The following is a 26,183-nucleotide window of genomic DNA, read 5'->3' as shown; positions in this document are numbered from 1 at the left end:
GGATGGGCTACAGTCTGCAACTGTAAACATACAAAGTGATGAGTGTTTCCGATAAAACGGCCGACCGGTGTAGGTATGCGGTAGACAGGTCCAACAGCGATCAGGGCGAATCAGGGAATACGCTGCTCAGTCCTGTTTCACGTCCACTGATGACGATGACGATGACGTCACCTCCGCCTCCTTCACAGCCTCGTCCAGAGCGTGTGTGTTCCGCGTGTCAGCTGGAGCTTCTCGGTGAGCCGTTTCTGACGACTGCGGGCTGTCAGGGAGCGCAGAGTCAGCCGTCACTGTGGTGATGTGATTGCTCTCGTCCCTCAGGATCCTGGTGAGATCCATGTCATGGAGCTCCACATCAAATGGTGGGGCAGACAAGGCTTCTGTAGGGGAACCACACCCTCTGCAGGACTGCGGGGTGAATGACATCCCAAGATGAGGAACAACAACAACAACAACAACAACAACATAATTGAAGTGATTTTAATCCAGTATGAATCTGCAGTGTGTGTAGTTTTACAGTCTGACTGTAATAATTGTGGAGTGATTTTAATCCAGTATGAATCTGCAGTGTGTAGTTTATACAGTCTGACTGTAATAATTGTGGAGTGATTTTAATCCAGTATGAATCTGCAGTGTGTGTAGTTTTACAGTCTGACAGTAATAATTGTGGAGTGATTTTAATCCAGTATGAATCTGCAGTGTGTAGTTTATACAGTCTGACTGTAATAATTGTGGAGTGATTTTAATCCAGTATGAATCTGCAGTGTGTGTAGTTTTACAGTCTGACTGTAATAATTGTGGAGTGATTTTAATCCAGTATGAATCTGCAGTGTGTGTAGTTTTACGGTCTGACTGTAATAATTGTGGAGTGATTTTAATCCAGTATGAATCTGCAGTGTGTAGTTTTACAGTCTGACTGTAATAATTGTGGAGCGATTTTAATCCAGTATGAATCTGCAGCGTGTAGTTTATACAGTCTGACTGTAATAATTGTGGAGCGATTTTAATCCAGTATGAATCTGCAGTGTGTGTAGTTTTACAGTCTGACTGTAATAATTGTGGAGTGATTTTAATCCAGTATGAATCTGCAGTGTGTGTAGTTTTACAGTCTGACTGTAATAATTGTGGAGTGATTTTAATCCAGTATGAATCTGCAGTGTGTAGTTTTACAGTCTGACTGTAATAATTGTGGAGTGATTTTAATCCAGTATGAATCTGCAGCGTGTAGTTTTACAGTCTGACTGTAATAATTGTGGAGTGATTTTAATCCAGTATGAATCTGCAGCGTGTAGTTTTACAGTCTGACTGTAATAATTGTGGAGTGATTTTAATCCAGTATGAATCTGCAGTGTGTGTAGTTTTACAGTCTGACTGTAATAATTGTGGAGTGATTTTAATCCAGTATGAATCTGCAGTGTGTAGTTTTACAGTCTGACTGTAATAATTGTGGAGTGATTTTAATCCAGTATGAATCTGCAGTGTGTAGTTTTACAGTCTGACGGTAATAATTGTGGAGTGATTTTAATCCAGTATGAATCTGCAGTGTGTAGTTTTACAGTCTGACGGTAATAATTGTGGAGTGATTTTAATCCAGTATGAATCTGCAGTGTGTGTAGTTTTACAGTCTGACGGTAATAATTGTGGAGTGATTTTAATCCAGTATGAATCTGCAGCGTGTAGTTTTACAGTCTGACTGTAATAATTGTGGAGCGATTTTAATCCAGTATGAATCTGCAGTGTGTGTAGTTTTACAGTCTGACTGTAATAATTGTGGAGCGATTTTAATCCAGTATGAATCTGCAGTGTGTAGTTTTACAGTCTGACTGTAATAATTGTGGAGCGATTTTAATCCAGTATGAATCTGCAGTGTGTAGTTTACAGTCTGACTGTAATAATTGTGGAGTGATTTTAATCCAGTATGAATCTGCAGTGTGTAGTTTTACAGTCTGACTGTAATAATTGTGGAGTGATTCTAATCCAGTATGAATCTGCAGTGTGTAGTTTTACAGTCTGACTGTAATAATTGTGGAGCGATTTTAATCCAGTATGAATCTGCAGCGTGTAGTTTTACAGTCTGACTGTAATAATTGTGGAGCGATTTTAATCCAGTATGAATCTGCAGTGTGTAGTTTACAGTCTGACTGTAATAATTGTGGAGTGATTTTAATCCAGTATGAATCTGCAGCGTGTAGTTTTACAGTCTGACTGTAATAATTGTGGAGTGATTTTAATCCAGTGTGAATCTGCAGCGTGTAGTTTTACAGTCTGACGGTAATAATTGTGGAGTGATTTTAATCCAGTATGAATCTGCAGTGTGTGTAGTTTTACAGTCTGACTGTAATAATTGTGGAGCGATTTTAATCCAGTATGAATCTGCAGTGTGTAGTTTTACAGTCTGACAGTAATAATTGTGGAGCGATTTTAATCCAGTGTGAATCTGCAGCGTGTAGTTTTACAGTCTGACTGTAATAATTGTGGAGTGATTTTAATCCAGTATGAATCTGCAGTGTGTATTTTTACAGTCTGACTGTAATAATTGTGGAGTGATTTTAATCCAGTATGAATCTGCAGTGTGTAGTTTTACAGTCTGACTGTAATAATTGTGGAGTGATTTTAATCCAGTATGAATCTGCAGTGTGTAGTTTTACAGTCTGACTGTAATAATTGTGGAGTGATTTTAATCCAGTATGAATCTGCAGTGTGCAGTTTTACAGTCTGACTGTAATAATTGTGGAGAGATTTTAATCCAGTATGAATCTGCAGTGTGTAGTTTTACAGTCTGACTGTAATAATTGTGGAGTGATTTTAATCCAGTATGAATCTGCAGTGTGTAGTTTTACAGTCTGACGGTAATAATTGTGGAGAGATTTTAATCCAGTATGAATCTGCAGTGTGTGTAGTTTTACAGTCTGACGGTAATAATTGTGGAGTGATTTTAATCCAGTATGAATCTGCAGTGTGTAGTTTTACAGTCTGACTGTAATAATTGTGGAGTGATTTTAATCCAGTATGAATCTGCAGTGTGTGTAGTTTTACAGTCTGACTGTAATAATTGTGGAGTGATTTTAATCCAGTATGAATCTGCAGTGTGTGTAGTTTTACAGTCTGACTGTAATAATTGTGGAGTGATTTTAATCCAGTATGAATCTGCAGCGTGTAGTTTTACAGTCTGACTGTAATAATTGTGGAGTGATTTTAATCCAGTATGAATCTGCAGTGTGTAGTTTACAGTCTGACTGTAATAATTGTGGAGCGATTTTAATCCAGTATGAATCTGCAGTGTGTAGTTTTACAGTCTGACTGTAATAATTGTGGAGCGATTTTAATCCAGTATGAATCTGCAGTGTGTGTAGTTTTACAGTCTGACTGTAATAATTGTGGAGCGATTTTAATCCAGTATGAATCTGCAGTGTGTGTAGTTTTACAGTCTGACTGTAATAATTGTGGAGAGATTTTAATCCAGTATGAATCTGTAGTGTGTATTTTTACAGTCTGACTGTAATAATTGTGGAGAGATTTTAATCCAGTATGAATCTGTAGTGTGTATTTTTACAGTCTGACTGTAATAATTGTGGAGTGATTTTAATCCAGTATGAATCTGCAGTGTGTGTAGTTTTACAGTCTGACGGTAATAATTGTGGAGTGATTTTAATCCAGTATGAATCTGCAGTGTGTGTAGTTTTACAGTCTGACGGTAATAATTGTGGAGTGATTTTAATCCAGTATGAATCTGCAGTGTGTGTAGTTTTACAGTCTGACTGTAATAATTGTGGAGTGATTTTAATCCAGTATGAATCTGCAGTGTGTAGTTTTACAGTCTGACTGTAATAATTGTGGAGTGATTTTAATCCAGTATGAATCTGCAGTGTGTAGTTTTACAGTCTGACTGTAATAATTGTGGAGTGATTTTAATCCAGTATGAATCTGCAGCGTGTAGTTTTACAGTCTGACTGTAATAATTGTGGAGTGATTTTAATCCAGTATGAATCTGCAGCGTGTAGTTTTACAGTCTGACTGTAATAATTGTGGAGTGATTTTAATCCAGTATGAATCTGCAGCGTGTAGTTTTACAGTCTGACTGTAATAATTGTGGAGTGATTTTAATCCAGTATGAATCTGCAGCGTGTAGTTTTACAGTCTGACTGTAATAATTGTGGAGTGATTTTAATCCAGTATGAATCTGCAGTGTGTAGTTTTACAGTCTGACTGTAATAATTGTGGAGTGATTTTAATCCAGTATGAATCTGCAGTGTGTAGTTTTACAGTCTGACTGTAATAATTGTGGAGTGATTTTAATCCAGTATGAATCTGCAGTGTGTGTAGTTTTACAGTCTGACTGTAATAATTGTGGAGTGATTTTAATCCAGTATGAATCTGCAGTGTGTAGTTTTACAGTCTGACTGTAATAATTGTGGAGTGATTTTAATCCAGTATGAATCTGCAGTGTGTAGTTTTACAGTCTGACTGTAATAATTGTGGAGTGATTTTAATCCAGTATGAATCTGCAGCGTGTAGTTTTACAGTCTGACTGTAATAATTGTGGAGAGATTTTAATCCAGTATGAATCTGCAGTGTGTGTAGTTTTACAGTCTGACGGTAATAATTGTGGAGTGATTTTAATCCAGTATGAATCTGCAGTGTGTGTAGTTTTACAGTCTGACTGTAATAATTGTGGAGTGATTTTAATCCAGTATGAATCTGCAGTGTGTAGTTTTACAGTCTGACTGTAATAATTGTGGAGTGATTCTAATCCAGTATGAATCTGCAGTGTGTAGTTTTACAGTCTGACTGTAATAATTGTGGAGTGATTTTAATCCAGTATGAATCTGCAGTGTGTAGTTTTACAGTCTGACTGTAATAATTGTGGAGTGATTTTAATCCAGTATGAATCTGCAGTGTGTAGTTTTACAGTCTGACTGTAATAATTGTGGAGTGATTTTAATCCAGTATGAATCTGCAGTGTGTAGTTTTACAGTCTGACTGTAATAATTGTGGAGTGATTCTAATCCAGTATGAATCTGCAGTGTGTAGTTTTACAGTCTGACTGTAATAATTGTGGAGTGATTTTAATCCAGTATGAATCTGCAGTGTGTAGTTTTACAGTCTGACTGTAATAATTGTGGAGTGATTTTAATCCAGTATGAATCTGCAGTGTGTAGTTTTACAGTCTGACTGTAATAATTGTGGAGTGATTCTAATCCAGTATGAATCTGCAACTACAGCAGTGCTTTAGCTTCAAGACCACAGAGTTTTTAATGAGAGCCACTCACAGTGATATTGATGGCTTTGGGAAGGCAGCCCGTTTGGATCCATGGGTGGACCTGACTCAGCTCTTTCTTCTGTTCCTCAGTAAAGTGTGGCTGCTGCATCTGTGCCGTCTTCATAACCTCTCTGTCCTCTCGCAGCACCGCCTCTCTGTCCCTGCACACGAGCACACGGATTTAGAAAGGAATGCATTAAAGTGATCAGTCAGCTAAAAATCCCATTTAGGCTATGAAGTCGACACTATGGCGAATTCCCTAAATAAAGTTTCCAAGCAGAGGAATCTCTCAGAAACTTAAATCAATCAATCAATCAATCAATCAATCAATCAATCAATCAATCGGTCCAACAACGGGGGGAACAGCTGTATTTTATACCTTTTGGGCATTTGGTAGGTCATCATTACTTTCTCGTCTGTGTTGGCCATGAGGAGCCAGATTGGATCCTGGAGGACGTATTTGATAAACTGCTCCTCTCCTGAGGCCCCTCCTGATGCTTGCTTGTGACCGTGGTCGTTCTCCGATGAGTCTATGCTGCCGAAGTACTTGCTGGTATTACTGCTTCCTAGGATTGAAACAGATCAGGAGGCAATACATCAACATTCCTGTGCAAAATAAACGATTTACAAACATTTACGGCATTTGGCTGACGCTCTTATCCAGAGCGACTTACAATTTGATCATTTATACACAGGTAGGCAAAGGTGGTGTTAGGAGTCTTGCCCAAGGACCCTTATTGGTATAGTGTAGGGGGCTTGCCCTGGTGGGGGACTGTACCCCAGTCTACAGTGTAGAAGGTAGAGGTGTTACCCACTACACTAAACCAACCACCACCACCTTTTTCTGCTGTGCTCTGGGCTTCAACACAGAAAACACTCAACAGTGAAAATCCCCATCTTATCGTTAGAACTCACTAGTGCCGCTTCCTGACGTGCTACAGCCGTTAGATCCAGAGCCGGAGGATCCGGAGCCAGATCCCGAGGACCCTGAGCCCGAGGCGGCCGAACCCGTTCCTGAGCGAGAGTCCTCCTGCAACAGCAGGTCCAGCAGGTCACTGGAGGTGGACATGGCGTCCTGGTTGGACTCGTTAACTTCAGCCTGAGAGATCGGATCAAGAAAAAAAAAAAACGGCGTTAACACTGATGCAGAGTTTAAATATCACTTTAAAAATAAACAAATAAATAAAAATTGCAGTAAAAGTCACATTTTAAGTAGATGACCGTTAGTGACCCCTATAAAAAGAATGTTTTTTTGATCCAAACCTCTTCACTCGTGGCATCTTTAGCGCTGCTACAGGTCCCAGTACCCTGTGCTGCTTGGGTGGCCCCTCCCCCTGGGGGCGGGGTCTGCTGTGTGACATCAGTACGGTTGCTTGGCAACTCCTCCAGTTGCAGCAGGTTGAGAGGAGAGGAGCATCGGGAGTGGAAGAGAGGAGACCCCGCCCCCTCGCGGTCCGGGGCCGTCTGGCCGGTGGACTGAGGGGTGCTGGAGCGAGAGGGGCCGCGGACGGGCGGGGCTGCTGGGGGAGGCGGGGCCGGTACGGCAGCTCCGTTTTGGAATCCAAACATAAGGTTGGGGTTATAGAATTGCGGAGGTAGGGCTAAAGGCTGGGTGGGATTGAGCTGGGGGACTAGTGGGTTAAACTGCCCCAAAGTGGGGTTAAAATTAGCCACAGCAGGGCTAATCTGAGACAAGGCTGGATTGAACTGGGGGTTGAGCTGGGTGGGCAGCGGCACGGCCTGTCCAAGCTGTTGCACTGGAGCGTTGGGACCACTGAGCTGAGGGAACATACAGTTGGGCAGGATAAAGGCCATAACCGGAGGGGCCACTGAGGGGAACATTTGAGAGCCTTGAACCGGAAACCTCGGGCCTGGCTGGGGGCAAGAAAATGCCGCCTGCATCCTCGGGTCCACCTCCACCTGCGGGACAGGGAATGGGGGATACAGGGAGTAGAAGGGCGTGCAGCCAGGAGGATAAGAGGTCATTACAGGTGGTCCACTAGCCTGGGAGCCCACGGAAGTCGGCCAGGGGGAGGAGGACGACTGAGCCCCCGCAGAAAGGTGCTGACTGCTGGGGAAAACTGGGATACTAGGACCGTCTGCTGTCGATCTAGGGGGCATGCTAGGGCCGGACGTGGACAGGGCCGGGCTGTCGGGGAAAGAGCCCTCGACTTGATGTTTGAGTCTTTTGCCTCCTCTGCCCCGCCGCCGCCCACTGCCGCCTCCTGCTGGGTAGTCCTTGGAACTGCGGACACCTGAACAGCATAAAACAGTGAGAAGTGAGAAAGGAATGAAAACAAGACTTCACAACAACAAATAAAGGAATGTTTCTCGTGGAAGAGGCCACACTAGAAATTCGGAAAGGAGGTGACGTTACGAAGTAAGTTTGACCAAAGCAGGACCAGAAAAATGGCAATGGAAATAAAAACTGTACAATTCAACAGAATGAAACAAACTAATGTAAAGAGTTTCCTGAGTATTAAAAAAAAAATTATATATATACACACACAGACATACATACATCCATATATACATATATATAAAAATAATTTGTAGTTGTTGAGCAATATGGCAAAAATATATTAATTATGCCAGTATTTCAAGAAATTTGATATTTAGTCGACATCGTTTTTCTGAGGTTTATTAACTTGGAACAGGCAAACAAAAAATCCAGTGGTGACGTTTTCTATGACATTCAAAAATGTATGTTGTACCTACTGCCCAGCCCTCGTCGAATCAGAAGAAAATATAGACGTATAGAAAATATGACCACCTCCTCGTTTCTGCACTCACTGTCCATCTTATCAGCTCCACTGACCGTTCAGTTCCACTCTGTAGTTCTACAGTTACAGACTGTAGTCCATCTGTTTCTCTGATACTCTGTTACCCTGTTCTTCAGTGGTCAGGACCCCCATGGACCCTCACAGAGCAGGTACTGTTTCTCAGCACTGCAGTAACACTGACATGGTGGTGGTGTGTTAGTGTGTGTTGCGCTGGTCTGAGTGGATCAGACACAGCAGTGCTGCTGGAGTTTTTAAACACTGTGTCCACTCACTGTCCACTCTATTAGACACTCCTACCTCGTCGGTCCACCTTGTAGATGTAAAGTCAGAGACGACAGCTCATCTGCTGCTGCACAGTTTGTGTTGGTCATCCTCTGGTCCTTCATCAGTGGTCACAGGACGCGGTTGGCTGGATATTTTTGGTTGGTGGACTATTGTCTGTCCAGCAGCGACACTGAGGTGTTTAAAAACTCCAGCAGCACTGCTGTGTCTGATCCACTCAGACCAGCGCAACACACACTGACACACCACCACCACGTCAGTGTTACTGCAGTGCTGAGAATGACCCACCACCCAAACAGTACCTGCTCTGTGAGGGTCCATGGGGGTCCTGACCACTGAAGAATCCCCATGTGGTATTACACTTTAATCCAACACTAGGCTCAACCCTGACTTGGGAATCCAGTCTGAAGGGTCAGTGCCGTACCTTTTGCCGCAGGAGTGGCCGTCTGTCTGTGCTCGGTCGGGCTGGACTGGATCAGCCGCAGTTGGCTCAGGTCTCTGAAGCGGTTCAGGAAGGCCTGCTCCTCCTGCTGGGTGTGAGTGGACAGCACTTCTTTAGTGAGCCCCCATCTGCTCACTCCTCCACCCCCTCGTCTCCCCTCTTTATCCTTCTCCTTCTCCGCAGGGCTGGGGGAGGCAGCAGGCTGCGCGGTCACCCCTGTAGGAGATGCGGTGGGGTTTTGGGGGGCTGCGATAGATGGTGCAGGAGTGGGGGTAGTTGGAGGCTCCTCCATCATTACAATGTCTGGTGAAGGAACAAAGAGTTTTTGTTATTGTAGCACCACAGACGACAGTCTGCACTTCTCTGGACGCCAAACGCTGCAGCCCTGCAGAGCCTTCAAGACCGTGCTCTTATTATTATGGGCTAAAGTATAGTCCAGTTAACTGTGTGTGTGTGTGTGTGTGTGTGTGTGTGTGTGTGTATATATGCGCCTAAAATCATCAAAAATGTTTTTGGGTAGTTTCATTAACGGTAATTCTAATCCGTTCTATTTCTGCGTGACCTTCAGTTTTACCACTCAGCCCTGCACCTCTACCCCTCTGTCTAGGGGTGGGGGTCCCGAATCTTGTTGAGATAGAGGGGTGGGGTGAAATGTCGGGGCTACATGACCCTCCAAACGGAGGTTTTTCAGAGACTCCAAACAGAAAGATATGAGAAAAAACAGGAAAACCGGAGAGACGGAGGACAAGAGACCAGAGAACCACCGTTTTATCATACTGTGGTCTTTTCCTTCATAACAACCATAAACATCTCTAGTGTTATGCAGACGTCCCGGTTGCTAGTTAGCTAAATATCCCTTCCCACCTTAAATAGGAGCAGCAGCAGTTACATTCTGGCACCTCAGGCGTCAGAACTGCTGCTCCATTTAAGGCGGAACGGGAAAATTCTAACAAGAATCTGGAGAATCTCTGACTTCAGCTTCACATCACTGAAGAATTAGGGGGGGTGATAATAAATAACTGCCCCCCTCTTTGAAGGCGTATGATCCCTAAATGTAAGTAAAGCCCAGCAGTGAGGAGCTGAACTTTCCCCTCCTCTGCTGTCCCTGCAGACGGGCAGGGTCGCCTACAGAGCGGCGCTAGTAGCTGTTAATGAAGTGATGCTCTTTTATTAGAGGGTCTCATTTCAGAGGGAAGATCTCAACCACTGCCCTGTAGCTCAGGAACAAGGGGCAGCGCTCCAAAACAAGGGGTCGGGGTGAAAAGGAGAAATGGGACGGGGCCCCGACACCATCGCTGTATTCATATCAGTCTGTCTTCATGCAGTTGTGCCATCACTTACCAGCATGGAATAATAGATTATAATCATGGCAGAAGAGGGACGGCATTAAAATGATTAAAAATAACTGCTATTGTTGCAAATTTCAGCTATAAATCTAAAAAAATTGGAAATACCGTACAGGATTTTGTTTATGAGCGGGAAAACGTTACAGGACTATATTTTGTATGATTGTAAAGGCAAATCATTCGAGAGAAGCAGCAAAAACTGCTCCGTGTGAACGTGAAACCCAATAAAACCCTGTTCAAGGGATGAAAGAGTGAATGATGTAAAGCCTGAACATTAGTCATAAAGGAAGTCCCAAGCTCCGACTGTGAAACGGGCTACAGAGAGGATTCCCAAACGGTCCTACCTGACTCTGGTGGCTTCTTGTCTCCGACATGGACGATGGTGCTGCTGAAACTGCACTGGGAGGTCACAGACACCACGCTCTCGGCCTTGTAGTGCAGAGCCAGAGGAGTCAGGGGGTGAGTCGGCTCAGCAGGGACCACTTTTGACCCCCCGGCCACTTCCAGTGTCTCCACTATGTCTGGAGGGCAGAGAAGGAAAGTCGTGTCCTCGAGTCTGTACATGCTCAACACGACTCACACTTACATGCAGCCTGATGACCCGTTAAATACAAGACTAATATCTGTGTAAACGTCTGTATCCGATTACATTCCCTATCGGAAAGTTTACGTCCGTTCTGCATGTCATGCGTCACAGTGAGAGTTTATACCGTTCAACACGGCGGAGCAGAAACTGGTCTGCAGAGGAGACGAAGTTCATGCTCTGATCTTTAAAAGACGGCGGTGGGACGGACGTCCAGCTTATGTGTCTCAGAACACGACGTCTTCCTCTCGGCCTTCTTTAATAAGGACGTGTGAAGGACGTTTTCCTGAGTCTGACGTCATTTTAAAGCAGTTAAAAACACAATCACCGCTCACTGCTGCTCATCTCACTCTGACTGGACCTCACGCGATGCTGGTTGTCATGGTAACGTCTACACTAAGCGGTTCTCTACGCATGCACGTAATTCTGGATCTGAACATGTAAACAAAGATTTTCCATCAGATTGTTGAGGAGAGCGAGAACGAACACCTCAGTCCTGATCTATAATCGGAACGCGGTCAATTGGATCGGCAAAAAAATCCCTGCAGGTAAACAGAGACACTGTCTACCTTTAGCTGGTCCTGCTGCCTCTCTGCGTCGGTCGTCGTCAGAGGTGGAGGACGTGGTGCAGGAGGAGGATCCACATTTCCTCTTCACCGTGTTGGGAACTTTACAGCTCTCCAAATAACTGTGATGGGAACAGAACAAGCACGGTGTCAAGGCTGGAGAGGTGGAATCACACGCGGTCATTCTTCAACAAGTGATCCGGCAAGTCTTCCATGCCATTTGTCTCTTCCGAGACAAATTCCATGCCGTGTTCATTTTCCAAGTGAACACCCTCTACGGAGAACACACTTCAGCACATGTTATTGCACAGTTATTGCTTATTGGCTGAATTTAAGATACTGGGGGGGATTACATGTGAAATGTGGCAACCGTTATGGCATAAATGTAGATTTCCTTTTTCCCCAACATGTTAAACTAAAGAGATTATGCACTAAAAATTGCAGAAAAATGTCACATTTAAGAGGATTTGTTATCTTCACGCACATTTTCTTTGTTTTGTAGAAAATCTACAAAAAACGTAACCAAACGTTTAACAACTGTTACACTTCTTTAAGGGTTCTTTAGGAAAATGGTTCTACAAAGAGCCATGAACACTCAAACCTTTGCATGATGAAAGGCGCTGTGTAATCTGAGCATCAGCTCTGACCACCACATAAAATTAGGCAACATATATTGTTTCTATATTGGAAACACAAGGTTCTGCACCATTAATCCACTCGTGGTCTTCAAATCCATTCAATCACATACCGGATGATGCTGTCCAGACAGTTGATCTGCTGGTACGAGTAGGCGGCCGGGAGCTCTTTTCGTGGTAGCTGTGTGGAGGCCTGTGCTTTAGGACCAAGAGTCACCATCTGCTGGCTCTCTCTGGAAGTGCTCTCTGCTTCAGCAGCCTTCACTACGTCTCCTGAGACATGAAGATCATATCAGAACCACGGTAACGGCTGCCGGCTCACGATTTACGCCGGAGCGTCAGTCATTGGATGGCTTCTGTGTCTGAGGTCCTGCTGTACGTACCTGAGCTGGCCTGTTTGCGAGGCGCGGGTCTGTTTCGCGACTCTGTGTAAACATGCTGCCCGCTGGTCTTCAGCATGTGCGCATCCTTGCACATCTGCTGGAAGGTCTGGAAGAGAAAATGAGGGGAAGAGAAGAGCTCAGTTAGGAGTCCAGCACAGATTTCTGAAGCAAATGTCAGCTTTGCCGAACTTATCTGTGACCCAAAAGACGGCGGTACCTCTTAGTAGACCCTCTAGAAGTTCTCGATCAACGTATCGTTTTTCAGTTTTTGACACAATTTAAAAATACTTATTGCTCTTTACATCGTGAGTAAGTTTTTATGGAGAATGGACAGAAAGAAACGACCCAAAATGACATCGAAAGACGTCTGGTTCCATTGACTTACATTAAAAATACAGTAGGTTTTTTCCTTCTCCTGTAAAGTTACCGTCTTGGAGATACGAGGTTTTGCACGAGTGAACCTGAAGCCGTGCTGATTTGGGAACGTTACAGTTATTTTTGACTGTAATAACAGTCGAATGCAAACGTTTGAACACCCTGGTCGAAAGACATGCCTTGATTTTCTAAGTGGAAAGCCTCACCAGTTTGTTGGCGTGTGGCGGCTCCTCTGCGGCGGCTCCGGTGCTGTCGCTGGACGAGGCGGCGCTGGGGTGGAGTTCGCGCGAGCCGCTGCTGCCGAGGCTGCTGTAGCCCTGCGAGCCGCCGCTGTAGACCGGCTGCACCAGCAGCTTGTGGATCTGCTCGCTGAGCTGAGGGACCTCCGGAGACATCGGCCTCACCTCTTCTTCCTCGGGGGCCGTGAACACGTCCTCGTTCAGGGGGCTCCTACAGACACGGACAGCGACAAGACCAGAGCTCAGTCTTCCAGACTGCTAAGACGCTCAGATGAGCACAATGAAATTCAGCACTCAATACGGCAACGCTGACCTCCCACGTCCTGCTGGATTGCATTTATTGTAACCAACGTTACATTATGGTTCTTCAATGGTTCTTCGCTGAAGAAAATAGTTATAAAAGGAAAAGGAACCTTTTCACAACGCAGCGAGATCTTTAATCACTGATTTGGTTCTCTGAGAGCTGATGGTTCGATACAGAAGCATTTTTCCTACTGAAGAACCCTTGAAGAACCATTTAAGTGTCTGTCTCTCCGTCTATCCATCAACCCGTTGAGAGGAACGGTAGCGACTGTGCTCACTCACGTTCTGACTTTGTGCCGCCCCACGATGAAGGCCACTTTCCTGCTCCAGGGGTTGACGAAGGACGACCAGCTGGTGTCCATGGTCAGATATTCTCCACTCCGTGCACACATGCGCAGGGGCGTGTGGTCAATAGGCTGACCGGCATACTGTATAACTGGAAGACAGAGAAAAGAAGATGGAACAACAAAAGAGCATCTACAGTCGAGTATTTCTGCAAAATATGCGGAACCGTCTGAAGTTCTGAGCAGCTCGACCGGCCAAGGTGATGCAGCTGAAGACGTGACTAACGTGGGGGCATAAAGCAGCATCTAAGGATGTGGTCAAAATAAAAACCCTTGCATATTTTATTTAAACGTAAGAAACGCCTCACTGTGCGAGTTTTATTGTCTATATTCTAACACCGTGTTAACGGATCCTTCAGCGTATTCATCTGAAGCTGGAATCCTCAAGCCTCCAGCTAGAAGAGCCTGGGTTCGATTCCCCGGTCGGGCGACCAGGGGCTTGCCTGGGTTTCCTCCCACAGACAAGCAGTCGGGCCGGTTGGAGATGCTAAAGAGCCCCCAGGTGTGAATGTACACGTCTGTGTGTCTGCCCCGCGACAGACTGGCGATCTGGTCCAGGGCGTTTCCTGCCTTTGGCTCAACGGCTGCTGGAGCCCCCGCGACCCATGAGGATAAGCGGCACAGGTAAAGTGTGTGTATGAACTGCAGTAGAACTAGACATTTAATGATGCTCTGAAAAGGCACTGAAATTAGCCTGTTGTGGGATCAGACCTGCAACCTAATAACGGGAAAACACGCCACTCACTTTTTTTGTGAATGTCCACCATTAGAGATCTGTCTTCAGGATGAAGGTACAACATCAGCGGCGTTCCCACCAGGTCCTGAGGCAGATACCCCAGCAACGGGACGGCTCTGATCAGAGAGGACATGATGTAAACTATTAGTGAGGAATCTTTCAGGAAAAGAGCTCAGAACATTGAAAAGTGCTTCTCATTTGGAAAAGGGAGCGTCAATAAACCGAGACCTCATCATGCGGAAGGACAATCATGATCAGGTAAGTAATTAAGCAGGCAGGTAGGAAATGAGTAAATAAATAAACAAACAAACTCCAATGTCCAGCTAACCTCTCATCAATCTCCTGGAACAGGCAGCTCGGCGTGTGGCTGGTGGTGAAGATTCTCTTGTCCGCCGGGATTCTTGGCGCTGGCAGAGAAAGAGAATCAGATTTTGAGTATGATTCTTACAATTATGAGGAAACATCATAAAACAAGCTGTTTCTTTTCGCTGGTCTCCTTTCTCAGATCTCAGTAAAAGTCCATCTCGCTCACTCAAGGTCTTTTTTCTCCCTGACTTTTTCCCCCACGCAGGAAATTCGGACGGCTTCTTCTACTAAAAAGAGTCGTGATTTATTCACACGTGTCCGTTTTCCAACCTCTCTTGATCCCTCAGAGCTAAACATGCCGTGCCTTGAAGGGGCCCATATCACGGACGAATAGAGCCCCCGCACGTTTTAAACATAAACACCGTTAAAGCCTCAAAACACACCACACACACACTCCCACTCCAAACAGGCCGCACCTGGAAACTAACCTGTAAAAACGGTGTCTGTGATAATCACACGAGTCAACTTGTTTACGTATATCCACCTGTTGGGCCTACAGGGGTTTAACCCCCTCCCCCCTCCCCCCTCTACCCCCCCTCTCTCACACTGAAGTTATAAGGAGGACTGTTCCAGCTCTAAGTGCTTTTTTCAATCAGACACAGCCAATCAGAACAGAGCTTATTTACATAGATCAGGTACTTACATGGATACAGTCTGTTTAACTCTAAGGAATAATGTAAAAGAGAACTATTAATGTTTTGGTACATAAATACATACAATACAATACAATACAATACAATACTATAATAAGCATATACATATAAATAAATAAATAAATAAACATAACATTAAAAAATGTAATAAAAATCACAAGAAAATTTTTTTTACAGCATATGGGCCTCGTTTAAAAAGCAGGCGGGGCTAAAACACTCCCTTTAACTGGAGTGGCGTTAGGACTGGTTTATTAAACAGTGGATATATGTAAACATACTGGCTTTCGTGACATCACTGGGTCCACATATATGGACTGTTTGGACTGGACAGCGATCTCTACATTTTAAGTTAGGCTTAAATTTTATACACACACACACACACACACACACACACACACACACACACACAATGACCAGCTCCTTGTTTCTACGCTCATTGTCCATTTTATTAGTTTAAAACTCCAGCAGCACTGCTGTGTCTGATCCACTCAGACCAGCGCAGCACACACTAACACACCACCACCACGTCAGTGTTACTGCAGTGCTGAGAATGACCCACCACCCAAATAGTACCTGCTCTGTGAGGGTCCATGGGGGTCCTGACCACTGAAGAACAGGGTAACAGAGTATCAGAGAAACAGATGGACTACAGTCTGTAACTGTAGAACTACAGAGTGGAACTGAACGGTCAGTGGAGCTGATAGAATGGACAGTGAGCGTAGAAACGAGGAGGTGGTCATGATGTTCTGTCTAATCGGTGTATGTATGTATATAAGTAGACAGATAGAAAGAAAAGCAGAAAATACTGAAGCTGTACAATAGAAATATATATAGAAGCTTATACTCCATCCTTCACATTAACTCCGTTTCACAACATGAACAATATAAACAATTACAAAAACGTTTACAGTGTAAAGACATTTTGATACGGTTTACATTCCACTTTAAACTCCTTTATTTAAAAAAAAATACATATATATATATATATATATATAGAGGAAATTCGTCTATCCATGATGCCGGTCCCCTAAAGCCAAGGTCTGACTGAATTCCACAATTCCCTCACCCCTTAATGTAGCTGAGGTCTAAATAATCCCCTACTTCCCTCAAACCGTGTGGGGACATCCAGCATCTCTAATAAACAGGTCTAGCTAAGCGAGACCCTCACCCTCGTATCCGGAGTGCACCCTCTCGGTGATGAGCAGGCAGCACGGCTCGGGCTGAGACGTGTCCGAGTCCCGCAGGATCAGCCGATACGGCGTCAGCCGGAACGGATAAAATTTCAGCTCTCCTCCGCTCTCCCGCTCGCCGCTGATTCGGCAGAACATGGACTTCTCCTGAGCGCAGTCCACCGGCGAGTCTGTCCAAACGACACAGCACAGGTCAGCAGAGCCGAGGCCAACGACGCCAACAGTTAACGAACACAACGGCCATCAATTAGCGGCAGGCGAATTCAGGTCTGCTGAACAGCGCCAGCGGTCACCCCTTCATTAGTGCAGCGACTGCTGCTTATTTACTGACACACCAACTAACAGTAGTACTTCATTAATATTCACAGTTTATTAATAATGATTCCACTTTCTGACACTTTCCATAAATTGAAATACGATGTGTTTACTTCATCGCTTTCACACGCTCCCTGAATTATGAATGATTAGTTATTTACTGTCTTACTACTGAACTTTTCTCAAACGATTAGTTTGGTTAATTAACCAGGTAATTAATATATTATTTCTAACCCGACATTTTAAAGCGTAAATACTGTTTATTTACTGAGTTTCTCATTGTGCAATATAAATGTGGGCTGTGTAAAATTACAGCACATTTCATATTTTTAGCTTTTACCTCAATATTTTACACTAAAATTTGCAGGAAAGAAAAGTCAGAAAGGAAGAACTGTGTTAGACCAGATTTAACAGGTGTCCACCTCCAAACAAACACCACAATAAAAACGCAGGTTATAAACCTCCGAGAGTCTCTGAACCTCTAGATAACAGCCGTACCGGTGCCGGTGCAGGAGGCCCACGGGGGCAGGCGGCAGGGGGCCGTGCTGCTGTAGAAGGTGCTGACGTCCTGAGGGGCCAAAAGCTCCGAAAACACAGCCCCTTGCAGCACCTCCGGCTTACAGCGCAGCAGAGAGGACGCCTGCGGAGAGATGTAGACCACTTTCCCGGAGAGGAAGGACACGGCCACGGAGAACGTATCCTAGAAACAAAGGCACACGGAACAAACTTTGAACGTCCATGACGTACAACAAAGGAAGGAAGGCTGGGCTGGAAGCGACCGGCAGCCCATCAACGAGGCCGCGTGTTCTGCGTTTGACTTACAGTGTTTTGAAGAGCGTATTCAGACGTGATGTTGTCCAGCTCTTCCACGGTGAACGCGGACAGATCCAGGCAGCAGCCGTGATTTTCCTCCACACTCCACTGGTGGTAGTACTCCTGATTGGCTGTGAAATCACAACACAAGGCAATTATTTAAGTGTTCTAGAAGAGCAACGTTAGTGCTGCCTGCTCGTTTAAAGGGAACGCCGTGAGAAAGCACCGCTATTCTCCAGCCCATCTGCCCACGCTTTGGGAAACAAAAGCCCTGGGTCACTACACGGCTGCTAAAGTCTGAACATATCATTAATAAATTGGGCGTCTCGCTGTCCGACAGGCTCTTGCAGATTTTTTGGGCGAGGAAATAATGGGGAACCATGATTAGAACCTAAACGATTAGGTTCCGCTGCTGAACAAAACTCCTGCGCTCTCCTGTTACTGGGAGACGCAAGTAAACAAACGTCTCGCTGCTGCTGCGGCCGTTTTCTCCGCCGTCTGCCCTTAAACAGTGCGATCAATTTGGGACTTTTTTAGAGTTTTAAACGTAAATAAACTCGGTTGTGCCTTAAACGTCGGCTCCGTACGCGAGGGACCTTTTTTCCTGCTTTATTTTCTTCTTTCGTTTTTCTCAGTTTTGATTGGCTGCTGCAGGAACCCGTTCCGATGGAGTTCCTGATGAGTCTACGCTACACAATTACACTCAGAACAAATCAAACGTTTAATAAACTCCGACTGGTCTGAAACACGACCGGGAGGCTGTAAATCCGAGTCGGCGCCCCTCAGACACGACCTGACTCTCCCAAACTGACCAGCTCAGACTCTACGGGGCTAAAAGTCGTGTAGCGTAACCTCGGCCTCTGTTTTTGTGATGTCACACAAACCAGCATATTTACACGTATCTGCCTGAGCGACCTATGGCCGTTTAGCTCCGCCCCATCAGACTGAAGCAGATATAAAGAGCGTTCCAGCCTGGACGGCTGCGTCATGTGGATTCATGACCATTTCAGGGCGTAAAGCACTCACCCCGCACTTGTTTAACGCAGTTGAGCGCGTACTGCAGCGAGGCCAGCGTGCTGGACCGGCCTTTCCCTCGCTGCTCGGCTGGGACGCGGATCTTCAGCTCATGCAGCGCCTTCAGCAGCTCCTTCTGCGTCCGCAGGCGCGCAGACTGGTCACTGCTGCAGCCGCTGGTGGACGGCTGGTCCTGCTCAGAGCTGCCGCTGAGCAGGCTGTAGGCGGCCGAGCTGCTGGGAGGAGACGGGCTGTGCGAGTTGGAGCTGGAGGACGGAAGAAGAGGATTAATCAGGAGCCGGCAGCGTGACCGCATGTTCCCGTTCCAGCGATGGATTAATCATGATACTCTTTTCCTGGTATATGACCACGGTGGTCAGATGGGGGGGGGGGGTCTGTCCCAAACCCTAACCCCTAAAACGTACTTAATTTTTTTTCCCCATTTATTTTAAAAATATTTTGAACTTTTTTTAAAGCCAAGATTTCCGACTAAAATTTAACGCGAGTTAAATTTTATAATTAAAAAACGAAGAAAGAAATACTGTCCTGCGTTTTAGTCTGTGGGCGGAGCCTTGTTTAGCCCCACCCCTGTATTTTTGAGCAGGAAGTGGGGCTGCATCCCGGGCCCTCATGGCCACATGGCGAGCAGTTTGATCCCATTGCTTTGGAGTAAATGTGTCCCAAAGTCGGAAAGTCAGTGAGGAACGTTAAGAATCGTCGTATTTTCTGCAGTTAAATAAATATTTTTGTGTTTTGATGATTTTGTGTGAACAGCTGTGTTCGCTGCTCATGAACTGGCTCTGGTTTTTAGTTCTGATCAAAATGAGCTAAAATCGTGGGTTTCGGTCCGTGTGGGTTTCGGTCAGTGTGGGTTTCGGTCCGTGTGGGTTTCGGTCCGTGTGGGTTTCGGTCCGTGTGGGTTTCGGTCAGTGTTGGTTTCGGTCAGTGTGGGTTTCGGTCAGTGTGGGTTCTGGTCCGTGTTGGTTTCGGTCAGTGTGGGTTTCGGTCAGTGTGGGTTTCGGTCAGTGTGGGTTCTGGTCCGTGTGGGTTCTGGTCCGTGTGGGTTTCGGTCCGTGTGGGTTTCGGTCAGTGTTGGTGGTGTTATGATTGTTGCGGTAGTGACAAAACAGAATGTTCAATCATTTATTTTAATAAAGTAAACATAATTAAGGTTTAGCGTAAATCAAAGCAAAAAGTCCAAATTTTTATTATGGGGAATGACAAAAACACACTTACCGCCAAGATAAACAACAACAACCAGCTAATAACAACATCTTCTTATTTTATTTACTTCTGCCTACTAAAGGCTTTTATGTGTCCTGTTTCTCCTGAAAAGGCTCATGTTTGTAAACACTGGATCAAAACAATGCTTTATAACTGGCCCCACTGCTTGTGCTGGTGTATTTTGATTCTGTACGGTCATGTTATGTTTTTACTGTAGTTTTAATGCACATTTTAAGCCGCTTCCTTAACAAGAACAACTGTCAATCATCAAAACCAGGCATCTGGGCGCAGCCAATCAGAATAAAGTGGGCAGATCTTTACGAAGTTGCTAATTTCAGGGTTTGTTTTGCTGGATGTTTAAATACGTCTACGGTATTCGTAGAAAACGTCCAGCGCACAGGACACTGAGCCAAGTCTTGACCACAGAACTGAAAGCTCTATTTAACCAGATTAAATAAATAAATAAATAAATAAATAAATAAACCTAAACAGGTAGACGCAGCGTGTGTTCTGACTGCACGGGTACCTCTTGCTCTCCGTGGCCTCGATAGCGGAGTCCTTTCCATTGTTAGAGCTGCAGGTGGACGCCTCCTGACCCGCATGTCCATCGCACTCTCTCTCGGGAGAATCGTTCCCGCTGGAATGGACGTCCGTGTCATCGGAATGTGACTGCCGCGCCGTCCCGGAACTGTCGGTCACGGAGCGGCCGCTACGAGCGGCCGTGCCCCTGCTGCTCAACCTGGTGGAACCGGTTCTGGGTTTCTTTCCATCGCCCTCGTCCGCCCCCCCGGCGCCTTCACCGACATCATTGCTGACAGCGGCCTGCAAGTTAACATCACTCATAATAGAACTGAGACTAGGTCACACAGTGTGCTCCGCTCATGTGTACTGAATTGGTTCTATGAGCAAACATGAATCAGCAAACGCAGGATCCTCGCAGGAGACGGAGCGGCTGGTCTGGGATGGGCAGTCTTTTCCGACTCCCTCAGAGTCCTTCACTGATTCTGGAATCACTGTGCACCTGGAAGAAAATACAAAGAATAGAGAAGAAAAGCCACGTCAGATGAACGTACAGCAAAACAGTCCCAGGTGGTTGCCAAGGCGTTGCTAGACTGTTGCTACGGTATACGGTACAACATTGCTGTTGTATCCCAGGTGGTTGCTAAGGTGTTCCTATGCCATTGCTGTTGTATCCCAGGTGGCTGCCAAGGTGTTCCTATGCCATTGATGTATCCCAGATGGTTGCTAAGGTGTTCCTATGCCAATGCTGTTTTATCCCAGGTGGTTGCTAAGGTGTTCCTATGCCATTGCTGTTGTATCCCAGGTGGTTGCTAAGATTTTCCCTATGCCATTGCTGTTGTATCCCAGGTGGTTGCTAAGGTGTTCCTATGCTATTGCTGTTGTATCCCAGGTGGTTGCTAAGGTGTTCCTATGCCTTTGCTGTTGTATCCCAGGTGGTTGCTAAGGTGTTCCTATGCCATTGCTGTTGTAACCCAGGTGACTGCCAAGGTGTTCCTATGCCATTGCTGTTGTATCCTAGGTGGTCGCTAAGGTGTTACTGGGCTGTCTGTATGGTACCCTAGGTGGTTGCTAAGATGTTCCTATGCCACTGCTGTAGTATTCCAAGTGGTTGCTAAGGTGTTCCTATACCACTGATATTATATTCCAGTTGGCTGATAAGGTGTTCCTATGCCATTGCTATAGTATCCCAGGCAATTCCTACGTTTTTCCTATGTCACTGCTATAGTATTCCAAGTGGTTGCTAAGGTGTTCATATGCCACTGCTATTGTATCCCAGGTGGTTGCTAAGGGGCTGCTTGGCCATCGTTATTGTATTCTAGATCGTTGCTAAGGTGTCTCTACACCACTGCTATGCTATCCCAGGTGGAAGCTACAATGTTCTTATGGCATTGCTATAGTGTCCCAGGGGTTGCCAAAGTGTTGCTCGGCTGTTGCTATAGTATTCCAGGTGATTTCTAAGGTGTTGCTTGGCCACTGATGTAGCACCTTAGCTGGGTGCTAAGGTGTTGCTTGACCATTGCTATAGTATCTCAGGTGGTTGCCATTGTGCTGCTATGCCACTGCTGTAGTAACCCAGGTGGTTGCTAGGCCTTTGCTACAGTATCCCAGGTAGAACACCAACATCACTGTTACAGAGTGCTGATTAATCTCAGCGTTACTGAGCTCTGCTAAAGCCGGAGTAGACTGATAAATCAATGTGATCAGTTATTAATCTCAGCGTTACTGAGCTCTGCTAAAGCCTGAGTAGACTGATAAATCAATGTGATCAGTTATTAATCTCAGCATTACTGAGCTCTGCTAAAGCCTGAGTAGACTGATAAATCAATGTGATCAGTTATTAATCTCAGTGTTACTGAGCTCTGCTAAAGTCTGAGTAGACTGATAAATCAATGTGATCAGTTATTAATCTCAGCGTTACTGAGCTCTGCTAAAGCCTGAGTAGACTGATAAATCAATGTGATCGGTTATTAATCTCAGTGTTACTGAGCTCTGCTAAAGCCGGAGTAGACTGATAAATCAATGTGATCAGTTATTAATCTCAGCGTTACTGAGCTCTGCTAAAGCCTGAGTAGACTGATAAATCAATGTGATCAGTTATTAATCTCAGCATTACTGAGCTCTGCTAAAGCCTGAGTAGACTGATAAATCAATGTGATCGGTTATTAATCTCAGTGTTACTGAGCTCTGCTAAAGCCTGAGTAGACTGATAAATCAATGTGATCGGTTATTAATCTCAGTGTTACTGAGCTCTGCTAAAGCCTGAGTAGACTGATAAATCAATGTGATCAGTTATTAATCTCAGTGTTACTGAGCTCTGCTAAAGCCTGAGTAGACTGATAAATCAATGTGATCAGTTATTAATCTGTGTTACTGAGCTCTGCTAAAGCCTGAGTAGACTGATAAATCAATGTGATCGGTTATTAATCTCAGCGTTACTGAGCTCTGCTAAAGCCTGAGTAGACTGATAAATCAATGTGATCGGTTATTAATCTCAGTGTTACTGAGCTCTGCTAAAGCCTGAGTAGACTGATAAATCAATGTGATCGGTTATTAATCTCAGCGTTACTGAGCTCTGCTAAAGCCTGAGTAGACTGATAAATCAATGTGATCAGTTATTAATCTCAGCGTTACTGAGCTCTGCTAAAGCCTGAGTAGACTGATAAATCAATGTGATCGGTTATTAATCTCAGCGTTACTGAGCTCTGCTAAAGCCTGAGTAGACTGATAAATCAATGTGATCAGTTATTAATCTCAGCGTTACTGAGCTCTGCTAAAGCCTGAGTAGACTGATAAATCAATGTGATCAGTTATTAATCTCAGTGTTACTGAGCTCTGCTAAAGTCTGAGTAGACTGATAAATCAATGTGATCAGTTATTAATCTCAGTGTTACTGAGCTCTGCTAAAGTCTGAGTAGACTGATAAATCAATGTGATCAGTTATTAATCTCAGCGTTACTGAGCTCTGCTAAAGTCTGAGTAGACTGATAAATAAATGTGATCAGTTATTAATCTCAGTGTTACTGAGCTCTGCTAAAGTCTGAGTAGACTGATAAATCAATGTGATCGGTTATTAATCTCAGTGTTACTGAGCTCTGCTAAAGTCTGAGTAGACTGATAAATCAATGTGATCGGTTATTAATCTCAGCGTTACTGAGCTCTGCTAAAGCCTGAGTAGACTGATAAATCAATGTGATCAGTTATTAATCTCAGCGTTACTGAGCTCTGCTAAAGCCTGAGTAGACTGATAAATCAATGTGATCGGTTATTAATCTCAGCGTTACTGAGCTCTGCTAAAGCCTGAGTAGACTGATAAATCAATGTGATCGGTTATTAATCTCAGCGTTACTGAGCTCTGCTAAAGCCTGAGTAGACTGATAAATCAATGTGATCAGTTATTAATCTCAGTGTTACTGAGCTCTGCTAAAGCCTGAGTAGACTGATAAATCAATGTGATCGGTTATTAATCTCAGTGTTACTGAGCTCTGCTAAAGCCTGAGTAGACTGATAAATCAATGTGATCAGTTATTAATCTCAGTGTTACTGAGCTCTGCTAAAGCCTGAGTAGACTGATAAATCAATGTGATCAGTTATAATACATTCATAGCTAATACTGAATACACTCAGGATAATCTATTCAGAACTCAGCCAGCAACAACAAAGTACTGTTTATTTAGGTTTGAGGCCAGACAGGTAGAAGGACGGATGGATGAGTGGTGGAGGACAAGCGACCACACTTCTACAGGTAAAGGGATTAACGTCTGGCAGCTGCAGCCACAGGTTAAATATATCTGCCGTTCATGTTTAGGTCCAGCTGAGAGCCGAGAGTCACTGATCAAGCAGAGAGAATCAGTGACACCAGCTCAGTTCACCTGAAATCTGGACCATAATCCACAATAACAACGAAGACTTCAGCACAAACCCTCCACAAGACCCTTCAACCTAAAGGGGAGCTCCACTAATTTTCCATAATCTCGGCATTACTGAGTGTCTGAGCTGTAAACAGAGAGATTCAGGGCGGTTCAGACGTCTTTACAGTGGTGGTGATGGGAACCAGACGTCACCATGACTACAAGACAGATATAGACACTTTATTTACCATCCAGAACCACCAGAGAACCCACACGTGTCTTCTGAGCTTATATGGAATGTTGATGATGGAAAACAGTGGAAAATCTGGAATAATCAAGTTTTCTTTGGGGACTGTTTTGCGGCAAAACACCTTGCACGTATCCCTCCGCCATGAACGGGTTAAAATAAACGAAAAAAAAAAAAATATCATAAAACTCTCATAAACCAGCGTCTCGGTCATCAGGCGGTGACTTCAGAACCACTTCACTCCAATAACATTCTGGGAGGGAGCTTTTAGAGGCGGACGTCTGGTTCCTATCACCACCACTGTGAGCAACTGTGAGTTTCTCGAAAACGCAGTATTTCACACCAAACCGCTCTGAATGGCCTCGGTTTACATCTTAACCGTTTAAACGTGCAGAATTTATTTTCAAATCGGTGGAGCTGCCCTTTAACGTTAGTTCAGCTACGACTCCCATCGTTCTTTATCTGAATTCGGCTACAAAACAGAAATAAAAGGGGCATTTCTGAGGCGGAGACGGGTTTCTTACCTTAGATCGATGTCTTGGGTCGAAAAGAGCCTCTTATATCGTCTGTAGAGAAAGAATTGTGGAAGAAAATTGGAGCCGTGAAGCTCCAGCGACGACGCATTCAACTACAGCAACGAGGCGAGTTCACGTCTCCGAAGCCCTCAGCACACTCAACACGGATTCCCACACGTGCTTGGGCAACGACCCTCGCCGCTGATTGGCCACACGATGACAACATCACCGCCCAATCACAGCAAACCGCGCCCCTTTGCCAGAACCCGGAGCTCTGATTGGACGGCGGGAGGCGTTCGCTGTGTTTTTTTTCTCGACTGTCACGTTGAAGAAGCGCTCCTGTCCTCATTTGCATATTGGGAACATTGGGCTTGACCCGTTGTGGACACGCGCTACAGCATATATGATACGTCATATTTATTGACTATATTAACTTTATTAGGCACCTTTGGCCACCTTACAGGGTCCATCTATAGGGCTGAATCTTCATATATTGTACTCAGGGTTATTATAAATATACTTTACCTTGGTCTGTTTGTGTTAAAGGGGAAGTACACCGTATTACAGAAATTCTGCATAAGTCCGTCTTCAGGGTGTAAACAGAGTCGTTCAGAGTGGTTCGATGTTAAATTCTCCGTTATAGAGAAACATACCGAGTCAGGATTGATCACAGTGCTGGTGATGGGAACCAGACGTCCAGCGCTAAGATCCCCCTGGCAGAGTATAGTTGCAGTTCAGTCGTGGCGGAGGGATACGTGCACATAGTCCCCAGAGAAGATGTTTCACTATTTTACAAACAAATTCTACATATAAAAACTCCTGTAGGTTAACTGGGGGGTACGGATGGTAAATAAAATGGCTATATTGGTGATACAGACGCATTCATTCATAATCACTACCAATAAATAAGCTTATTAATTGTCTTACCAGGGATAACAACAAACTGGACCACTGCTACACTATTTTTAAAGATGCACATCGCTCAGCTTTCATCTTACTCCAGCCTACAGGGAGAAACTAATATCTACGGAGGCCCACTGGTGTATAAATAAAAATAATGCGTGGCCACGTCTTAGTAAGGTGTGGGAACGAGATGGTTAAGTCGTAGCCACGACTTAGTAAAGCGTGGGAACGAGATCCTAATGCATGGTCACCGTGACCTCGTTCCCACACCTTACTACGTCATCTCATTCCCACGTCTT

General features: G+C 44.8%; 1 protein-coding gene across 1 annotated transcript in view; it reads right to left on the bottom strand.

Moving 5' to 3' along the window:
- per1a (period circadian clock 1a) overlaps nt 1-25,147 on the bottom strand; it is a 26,722-nt gene extending 1,575 nt beyond the window's left edge. Inside the window, exons 1-20 of the mRNA XM_017721984.2 lie at nt 24,991-25,147; nt 20,376-20,870; nt 18,638-18,891; nt 17,621-17,742; nt 17,297-17,498; nt 16,462-16,653; nt 14,603-14,681; nt 14,284-14,390; nt 13,477-13,630; nt 12,859-13,102; nt 12,278-12,383; nt 12,008-12,167; nt 11,263-11,381; nt 10,455-10,631; nt 8,747-9,067; nt 6,521-7,512; nt 6,173-6,356; nt 5,637-5,823; nt 5,268-5,418; nt 1-405 (exon numbers count right to left, since the gene is read on the bottom strand). The exon at nt 1-405 is cut by the window's left edge and continues 1,575 nt beyond it. Coding sequence (XP_017577473.1) covers nt 127-405; nt 5,268-5,418; nt 5,637-5,823; nt 6,173-6,356; nt 6,521-7,512; nt 8,747-9,067; nt 10,455-10,631; nt 11,263-11,381; nt 12,008-12,167; nt 12,278-12,383; nt 12,859-13,102; nt 13,477-13,630; nt 14,284-14,390; nt 14,603-14,681; nt 16,462-16,653; nt 17,297-17,498; nt 17,621-17,742; nt 18,638-18,891; nt 20,376-20,692 — 4,347 coding nt within the window. The 5' untranslated portion in view covers nt 20,693-20,870; nt 24,991-25,147 and the 3' untranslated portion in view covers nt 1-126. The remainder of the gene's footprint in view (nt 406-5,267; nt 5,419-5,636; nt 5,824-6,172; nt 6,357-6,520; nt 7,513-8,746; nt 9,068-10,454; nt 10,632-11,262; nt 11,382-12,007; nt 12,168-12,277; nt 12,384-12,858; nt 13,103-13,476; nt 13,631-14,283; nt 14,391-14,602; nt 14,682-16,461; nt 16,654-17,296; nt 17,499-17,620; nt 17,743-18,637; nt 18,892-20,375; nt 20,871-24,990) is intronic.
- Between the last annotated feature and the right edge of the window lie 1,036 nt (nt 25,148-26,183).

The sequence above is a fragment of the Pygocentrus nattereri genome, chromosome 18 (assembly GCF_015220715.1).
Source record: "Pygocentrus nattereri isolate fPygNat1 chromosome 18, fPygNat1.pri, whole genome shotgun sequence".
NCBI classification, from domain to species: domain Eukaryota; kingdom Metazoa; phylum Chordata; class Actinopteri; order Characiformes; family Serrasalmidae; genus Pygocentrus; species Pygocentrus nattereri.
Note: the sequence above shows the minus strand (reverse complement) of the source record. Positions and strands in the feature narration are given on the sequence as shown.